Source organism: Lonchura striata, chromosome 21 (assembly GCF_046129695.1).
Source record: "Lonchura striata isolate bLonStr1 chromosome 21, bLonStr1.mat, whole genome shotgun sequence".
Classification (NCBI taxonomy): Eukaryota; Metazoa; Chordata; class Aves; order Passeriformes; family Estrildidae; genus Lonchura; species Lonchura striata.
In genome coordinates, this window is record NC_134623.1 from 3,516,619 (window position 1) to 3,526,084 (window position 9,466).

General features: G+C 44.2%; 1 protein-coding gene across 1 annotated transcript; it reads left to right on the forward strand.

Annotated features, from left to right (window-relative positions):
- Positions 1–1,285: 1,285 nt before the first annotated feature.
- Positions 1,286–3,616, forward strand: LOC144247277 (uncharacterized). Its single transcript, XM_077787689.1, has 2 exons — positions 1,286–1,317; positions 2,273–3,616. The coding sequence occupies exon 2, from the start codon at positions 2,282–2,284 to the stop codon at positions 3,614–3,616; it is 1,335 nt and encodes a 444-aa protein (XP_077643815.1). The 5' UTR covers positions 1,286–1,317; positions 2,273–2,281.
- Positions 3,617–9,466: the final 5,850 nt, after the last annotated feature.

A 9,466-nucleotide genomic window follows, 5' to 3' on the forward strand; every position in this document is an offset into this window, starting at 1 on the left:
GTGTTGGTGCAGTGCTGAGTGAAAGGACAAAGGCAGGAGATCCCTCAGTGAAAGAAGGTTTTATGAGAATGTTTTTGGTCATTTACGATGTTGTGAAAGAGAGTGCGGACACTCAGGGCGCCCAGGGAGCAGAAAAGCGCCCTGTCGCGTCCCCGGTGCCCCCCCGCACCCCCTGCGGTGAGAAAACTAACTGTGCAGATGTAGATTTAGTTTCTAACCCTTCTCCGCCTCCTGCTTTCGCTCCCGCAGCTGAAAATCCATGCTTTGCACCCCCCATTCCCCCCCCCGTGCAGCCCCCACAAGATGGAGGTGGCCACGCGGTTTCCCCTTCTCCATCCCCGCATTCCCTGCTCCCTGTGCCAGCCCAGAACACGCCCCCAGCCCTCGCATTCCCCCCTCCGCCTGTCCCTGACCCCAACCCCTCCTCCCTTGCGGCGATCCAGCCCACATTCCAGCCCCCGGTCCAGCCCTCAGCTCCTCCTCTCGCAGTTCCATCACCACCCCCTACCCCTGTCCCAGCCCCGCTCCACGCAGCCCCGCCGGCTGCGGCCACTCCCTCACAAGCCGGCCCTCCTCCTCCTCCCTCTCCCTCTCCCTCTCCCGGTTTCCCTGGCAACGGCAGCGCCCAGGCTGTCAGCCGGGAAGTGCTCAGAGAGACCGAGCCTGCGTTCTTAGCCCCTGTGATTTATAATGCCAGGGGACAGAACGCCAAATGGGAGCCCCTTTCGTATGATAGTATTAGGGAACTTTGCAAAACGAAGCGTGAGTTTGGGGAAAGAAGTGAATTTTTTAAGAGCATTTTGAAAGCTACTATATGCTCCAAGACATTTGTCCCCGCTGATTTGAAACGTCTTTTCAGTTGCTTGCTCCCTCAGTCAGAGTTTAGATTGTGGGAAAGAACGTGGAAAAGACTTGCAGCAGATCTCCTCCCAGAGATTCTGCAAAGTCCAAGCCTTTCCACAGATATAGAGGATGAGGAAATCACTTTAGAACATCTAGTGGGTGAGGGTGATTGGAGCCAAGCTGAAAAGCAAGCAGCAGGCATTCCCAGAGCAGTGTTAGACCTGTCCAGGGATGCAGCAGAACGTGCATTTTTTAATATGCCTTCTAAAGACCCTATTGTCTCATATACCACTTTAAAGCAGTCTGTTTCAGAACCATTCATGGATTTTGTGGATCGATGTGGGAACTCAAAATGCCTCTCAGACATTTTTAGAGGCTCCAGGCCGTGGTCAGATGCAGTCTGGACCCCAGCAGGCAGCTGGATTTAGCTGTGATTTCGAGTTTGAACCATGGAATGAATTACCAACTTTGAAGGTAGAACAAGCAGTCACAAAGTGCTAGATAATATAGTAAATGTAGTCACAAAGTAGGGGGAAATATTTTTTGGTAGTGTACAGGGGGGTTTTAGTGCATGTACAGGGGGGTTTTTACTTTGTACATGGGGGTCAGAAGTTCTAAGATGGAGGAAAGTGGGCTGAACCCATCCTCCTTCTTTCTTCTTCCTTGCCTCCATGTTCTTGGTGATGTTGGCACTCACAGATTGGTTTAGAATAGAAAAACACTTGGTAACGTAGGTAATAGGTATTGGGGGATAATTGTAAACATGTTATACGTAATATATCTTATAAAAGATAGCAGCAGCCCTGGGCGGGGAGAGAGGAGAAGAAGACACCGGACAGTCAGGGTGTCAGGAGTGTGTGCCTCTCTGCCTGGGCCGCTGACCAAAGGGCCGCAGCCCGAGAACTTAATCTGTTAGATAACTAGCAATAAAACATCTTGAGACCGAACAAGAAGAGACTGTGGAGTTTTCCTTTGGGAACGCGGGTTGGAGGAGAAGCTCTACCACCACACAGGAACCCCAGCCAAACCCGGGGTTCCGACAGATCGAGTGCGAGCCTCTGTGGAAAAGAGGGTGCAAAATCCAGAGCTCCAAGACCAACTTATATTAGAACTGGTCACCACAAATGCAAATGAAGTCTGTCAGCGAGTCATCCTATCCCTTCCATCATCGCCTCCCCCCACACTCGATCAGCTCATCAAGGAGTGCACCAGGAAAGCTATGCTGATGACAGAGGACTCAGTGATAAAACCAAGGGAAAGGGTGGTTGCTTCAGCAGCAGCAACCCCCAGGACTCCTGGGTTCAAAGGGCCTCCTCGACAAGGGGGGAAGGCGGGAGGGGGGAGAATCATTTTCCTTTATACTGGCAGAGCAAATTGTATCTTTTTCAGAGTTAGTTCACTTTGTTGTATGATTTTATCTCTCTTTCAGACTAGCAGAATGTCAATTTCCACATTCCTGCTCATCGTTTGGTTCCAGGGAATGGTCATCTACCCTTCCACGGTGGATGCATGGATTGTTCCACAGCCCAAGAAAAATGTGTGGGTCACGCTAGCCCAAGCCTTGCAACAGGATCATATGTGTTTGTCCACTGCCTCAGCAGAAAATCCGATGTCCACATGTTTAATAGGGGTTCCAAGTAAGGAGGATGAGTTTCCAATTGATCTGGTCCGTTTGCAAAAGCAGGTGAACGAAAATAAAATACCTAAAGGTGCAGGACAAGTTGAAGCACAAGTGCGAAATCCCCTCATTTTATGGCAAGGGTGGGTTTCACATTTGCCCACTGCTGAGGGGGAGCCCCAGGAATTAGAACTCCTAGGCTCTGCAAAAGCTGAATTTTGCATTCAATTTGATTTTTCCCCAACCAAAGAAGTAAAATTATATGAGCATGTTAAACAGTACAAGGTAGAATTCAGAGCAGGTCAATGGTGCACAGCTGTCTACAAGCTGAAATTTACATCCACCACTGATTTCCGTCCACGCAAGCTGGACAAGGGAATGTTTCTTATCTGTGGGGACAGAGCGTACCCAGGAATCCCATCTCGTCTTATTGGAGGTCCATGTACTTTTGGGCATCTGACCCTTGCTTCCCCCAACATGACCCAAATTCCAATTGGGCAAGCAAAAAGTGGGAAAAAAATTACTAAGCGGAGTGCAAGCCAATTTGACGAACATTGTGATGCAGAAATTTATCATTGGGCAAAATCCAAAAGAGTTGCTGTCTCTGTGTTTTTACCATGGGTTGCAGCAGCCAAAGCATTGAGTGAATTAGGCAATCTAGAATGCTGGGTGACCAAGCAGGCAAATTTAACATCAGCAGCCCTGAGTGACCTCCTAGAAGACGAGGAAATAACCAGGAAGGCTACCCTCCAAAATAGGGCAGCTATTGATTTCCTGCTGTTGGCACATGGTCATGGATGTAAAGAATTTGATGGGTTGTGTTGTTTTGATCTGTCATCTAAAGGACAGAGTGTCCACTCGTCCATTCAGGAAATGAGAAGCCTCATTGGGAATGTGAAGCAAGAAAATGAGGATTGGTTTAAAAATCTGTTCAAAGACTGGGACCTTTCTGGGTGGGCAGTGTCTCTTTTAAAAGACATCTTTTACTTTCTAGTTGCATTGTTTTTAGTTCTGTTAGCATTCGGAATTCTGAAGCGGATCGTCTCCAAGGTCATCACCTCGAAGCCGAAGGCTTCCGCGCCGGTTTTCATCGCTGCTGCCGCCACGGAAAGCGATTGGTGGGAAGACGACAAGCAGAAAGACACTGCAGTTTAAGAGCCACAGTTTACCTTCTCCCAAGGCATCGTTCATCTTAGTAATTGAAAAGCGGGGAATTGTTGCAGTCATGCTGGCATGGTAGCGTGGAGGATTGTTTTAGAAAGGCCTTGGGAATGGTAAACTGAGGAAAAGGATACATTCATGTATGCCCCATTGTTTTAGAAAGGCTTTGGGAATGAGAAACTGAGGGAAAAGATACATTTATGTATGCTCCACTGTTTCGGGAAAGTCCCGCTTCAGCATTCCTCTGTAGACCCCCTTCTCCCCACCCCTGAGCAGTTCCCATTGGACCTGGCCCCTGGGGTGGTTCTGATGTGCCTTAGTTGAACACTGTCTCTATTGTTTAAGACCTTATCTCTTAATTTTGCTGTATAAAACTGTATCTGGGCAATAGCCCAGGGCCTTTGGTCACTGCAATGCTTCAGGCAATACAATCTCTCTGGACAAGCATACCATTGGTCTCTCTTGGTCTCTTTATCTCGAACCCTTGCGGCGACTGAGGCAGCGCCGCAACTCGGACCGTGCTAACCCACACGCTGCCTGGTGAACCCAGGGCAGCGGGACCGCGGAAAACCCCGGCCCCTGGAGGGGACAGCTAGCCGGAGGGTCCCGGGGGGCCGGGGAGGGACGGGGGACAGCGGTGAGTAACCCCCGAGAGCAAAGTGGCGGTCGAAAGAGAAGCAACACTGGACTACTCCTGTATACATTCATTAGGAGTCTAGCTTGCTTTTATATATTTATCAGGAGCCTTTACTGATTAGCCCGAGGCTATTGTTTCACATCCCTAATAACTACAATAATAATGTCTGGGATAATTACAGTAAGACGGTCCAGAGGCCGGGCATATATAAAATGGAGGTCCTTTTTCACAATGTATTGGTACTAAATTACAAAGTTTTACTATGAATTCAGGTGGACCTGGGTTGCTAAAAGTGGCTATTGTTCTCGTTCCTTCCCAAGATATTAATTCCCATTTAAATGGTTCATGAGAATTTCCCCTTTCTGCTTGGGTTATTGTCAATATCAAGACTAACGGTATACCAGGAAAAAGGGTGTCTGTCCATTTTGCCAATTTAAGTATATTTTTACCAATCCTGGGGAAGTTCGGCCGTTGCTGCCTCTGCGTCCCATTGTTCTGGTTCTTTTCTCCACGGTTTGTTCCTCTTCTGCCTCGCCCGTCGACTCGGTTGTGTCGAGTCACGGGGGGTATCATCTTCTTGGCAGCAAGGGAATTCTTCAGGAGAACAGCTGTTTCGGGATTTCTGCCTCTTTATATAGGCTTCCCACTTTGCATCTTGAACTAATGGGGCAAAGCAAGACACAGTTAGTACTTCCCCTCTACACTTTATAGCCAAGATTTCAACCACAAAGGGGGACTGGTTTGTTGGAATGGTAATAATGATATTGAAGGTATCCACCTTCACAGTGTGTCCACCATTTATCCTGGCATACCTTGTACCTAAAACAAGCAAATGGATAACAATTATAGTTTATATCATTACTACAAATTCATATATTTAGAGTACATATATATTATTTACATCAGCATACCTTCTATATTCACTATGGTGTGGCTACATATGTTTAGCAATTTCCTTCAACACACTTTGTACGCTTCTATATATAATAGATAAAAAAAAGAAGTAATTATAGCATATATAAACAGCAATACACACTTTATACCAAAAGGTAATGCAGCAAAAAAATCAAATAACGTCTTTATCATTATGTTATCTTTTCAGGGTTATCTCGGTGTCACCTGGGGTATTGATTACTTTCCAGTGAGGTCTCGTTACTGGGCCTTTAAGGCGGCTGGCATGAGTCCATCCACGCTCAGCAGTCCGGACGGCTGTTTCTGTTGTCAACAAAACAAGATAAGGTCCCTCCCAATTGGGCTTTAGGGTTTCTTCCTTCCACACTTTAATCAATATCCAATTCCCAGGTTTAACGTTGTGTATTTTTAGGTCCAATGGGGGACGTTGCACCATCAGTCCATGTTCCCAAAGCTGGTTATGATGTTTTGCTAATTGTGAAACATATTCATTAATCACACGGTCTCTATCATTAATCACACGGTCTCTAATTAAAACATTTGTTTGTGGGCTTTCAATTCTGTAGGACATTCCGTACACCATTTCAAATGCTGATATTCCTACATCTGCTTGGGGTCTGGTTCTGAGAATTAATAGTGCCATGGGTAGGCATTTAATCCATGATAATTTGGTTTCTATAATTAATTTAGTCAAAATAGTTTTAATTTCTCCATTCATCTTTTCAACTTTTCCTGAACTTTGTGGATGCCATGGTGTATGGTATTCCCACTTTATACTTAAGCTTTCTGTCAATTTTTTTGTCTTAAATTTTTCTTTTTTCCTACTTAACGATGGCATATCTGGACAATTGTTTACTTTCTACTATTTGTGATGACCCATCTATGAATAATACTTCTCTACATTGTAGTTCTTCTAAGTCTGACCTAATGCGTGTTTGTTGTTCGATTGTTTGAAAACAATTGTGTAATGGTTCATTACTTTTTCCTGAGTACAAAAATTCAGCGGGGTTAACTGCTCCAGTAGTTTTTAAAGATAATTTAGGGGATTCTATAAGTATTCCCTCATACTTTAATAATCGGCTATCTGTAAGCCATTTTTCTGCTTTTTGTTGTAACACTCCTCTGATGTTATGAGGCGCATATAAGACAACTTCTCTATTAAAAGTAATGCGATTTGTTTCCTCAAGCAATAGGGCAGCAGCAACAATGATCTGTAAACAACTCGGCCAACCCCTGCTCACAGGATCTAACAGCTTTGATAAGTATGCCACCGGTTTCTTTTGTCCGGCCCATTCCTGAGTTAATACTCCGAATGCCGTTCCTTCATGTATGTTAACAAATAAATGGAATGGCCGTTTTAAATCCGGGAGACTTAAAACCGGTGCTTGACTTAGCTCCCTTTTGAGATTAGCAAACTGCTCTTGATCCTGAAGAGTCCACTTGGGTATTTTGTCTTTAAGCAGTTGTTCATATAGGAATTTAACTTTAAAGCTGTAGTTCTCTATCCATTGCCTACAATACCCAAATAGCCCTAATGCCTGCCGAATTTGCCTCTTAGTGACAGGCATAGGTAATTCCAGAATTCCTTTAATACGCTCTGGATCTAGTATCTTCTGGCCGTTAAACAGATAATGTCCCAGATATTTTACTTTTTCCTCTGCAAATTGTAACTTTTCCTGTGATCCCCGTAGTCCCTTTTGTGCAAGAAAGTTTAGGAGTCGAATGGTTTCTTTTCTTACATTCTCCCTATTATTCCCCGCTATGAGCAGATCATCTACATATTGTAATAGCACATTCCCCGTTTGTACTTGATATTCTGTTAAGAGCTCTTCTAGGGCCTGTCCAAACAGATTAGGGGACTCAGTGAACCCTTGGGGGAGCACGGTCCATCTTAATTGCTGTCTCCGGCCGGTCTCTATGTCTTCCCATTCAAAGGCAAAATAATTACGGCCTTCTTCTGCCAATGGACAGACCCAAAAAGCATCCTTTAAATCAATCACACTATACCAGGAGTTATGGGGTCCTAGTTTGCTTAGCAATGTGTATGGGTTTGCTACCACAGGGAACCGAGTAATAGTTCTTTTGTTTATTTCCCTTAGATCATGTACGAGCCGATATTTCCCATTAGGTTTCTTTACAGGCAAAATGGGGGTGTTCAAGGGTGACATACAGGGCTCTAAGATTCCTTGTGCCAATAATCGATCAATTTCTGGCTTCAATCCTCTTCGTCCTTCTAAGGATATGGGATATTGCCTTACCTTCACAGGTATGTGGGGTTCGGAAATTTGGATTTTAATCAGTGGCATTTCCAGTCTACTAATTGTGTCCGGAGAGTACCAGACATTTGGGTTAATTTGTTTTTGATCATCCACGGTCAAAGGATAAGCAGACACTGCCAACTCTTGATTTTTCACTTTAATTTCTAATTGTAATTCAATAATTAAATCTCGTCCTAACAGGTTAAACTCTGCTTCAGGGACGAGCAAGAGTTCACCCATTCCAAATTTATTTTCAGTTTCGAATACCACATTTTTGATTTTACTTACTTTAAAGGGTTCCCCTTTTGCCCCAATTACTTGTACTTTTTCAGGGGAAACCTTACATCCCTCAGGTATCTGTTTAATAGTTGATTTCTCAGCCCCAGTGTCTACTAAAAGGTGAACTCTTGTTTATGGGGACCTATTTTTAATTTTATCAAGGGCTTATAATGACTCCAGTCCCCTAAGATATAGAGCCCCTGACTCCCCTATTCTATTTTCAATGTTCCCTCATCCCTGATTCTTCCTCTGCAATTCCTCTTTATATGTCCCTTCTTTTCACAGTAAAAACAACACCTTTGTTCTCTCCTCCGGGTTAAGGAGTTTTTTATTATTTACCCAGAGGTTTAACTGCTGTCTCACCCAATCTTTTTCTGACCCATAGACTGGCCAAAATACATTTTTTTGAAATCTTCTTCCCTCCCCATATCTTAGTACAATATTCTATCATTTTTTGCTTATCTTTCCCTAGGGTTCCAGGGAAATATCTCCAATTATCTAAGATATATGCCAGAGGGGTATTCTTAGGTACAGTGGGTACCCTTCCCATGGGAGTTGAAGGCTTGCTGCCCTTCGCCCCCATCTTCTGGAATATCTCCACACACACACACACTCGCTCCTCTTGTTCCTGGCCCAGTCCCTCGCGGGAGATGGAAAATGCAGTACTTAAGAGTCCACACTTGCTTGGCTCAGTATATCGAACCTCTCATTCATTATATTCCAGGAAACCCAATCCCGCCCGAACGGAAAACCCATGAACAATTTCGCCGCGAACAATTTCGCTCTGTGAATAATTTCACTACTTACGCGTCCTGTGTCTTAGTCCGGACTCCTATGCACAGAATTTTTATGGGATTTTACCGGTCTCTCCTTTGCTCATTATCCTAGACTTTAGGTTCATCGGTAAGGTGGGGTAAGCTGTCGGTCGCGGGGCCGCGAAATGTCGCGGGGCGCCTCCCCGGAGGACAAAAGCCCACCGTTCCTTATCCGAGTCATGGCACCAGAAATTGTTATAAATTTACGCCACAACGGATCATAATCCAATTAGAATTTTATTAATTACTGCAAGTAGGATATGAGCAAAAACAGCGCTGGACGGCCGGAGAGGCTCTGCTCCCTCTCTGCTGTCCCGATTCGTCTAAACAGTCTTCTTTTTATTCCGTTCTTTCCATGAAGTCCTGACAGGCTCCTTTGTTTGCAGTTTCCTTCTGTTTACGTAAGCCGTAATTGTGGTTATCTTTATCTTGTATCGTCAGTCCCCAGGTGTTAAGTGTTTGTGATTTTTCTTTATCTTGCAAATGTTGTGTCCGCAGGCTATTTGTGTATCCTCGTTTCATAACCAATACCTTAGTCTGTAAGCAGTCTGTATTTTCTCACACTCCGTTTCCTATCCTCCGTCTGTGGTTTCTCATGAGTCCGTTTCCTAACCTTTATATATATATCTTAATAAACAATACCTCAGTCTGTGGTTTTCCACATCCAGTTAAAAAGATGTCATCAAAATTCAAAGATAAAGTCAAAACACATTATTCAAAACTATGAGAACATATGTACATCTCTAACTATACTAAAAGAAATCTATAAAAGTCTATAAAAATCTATAAAATTCTATTCAATTCTATAAATTTCAATAAAATTCTATATAGTTCTAAAAATGCTATAAATCCTATTCTTGAAACATTCTGCGGACGTTGGGAAGCTTCTTCCTGAGCCTGGAGGAAACAAATCTCTTCCGGACTGCAGGCAAGGACTTTATGG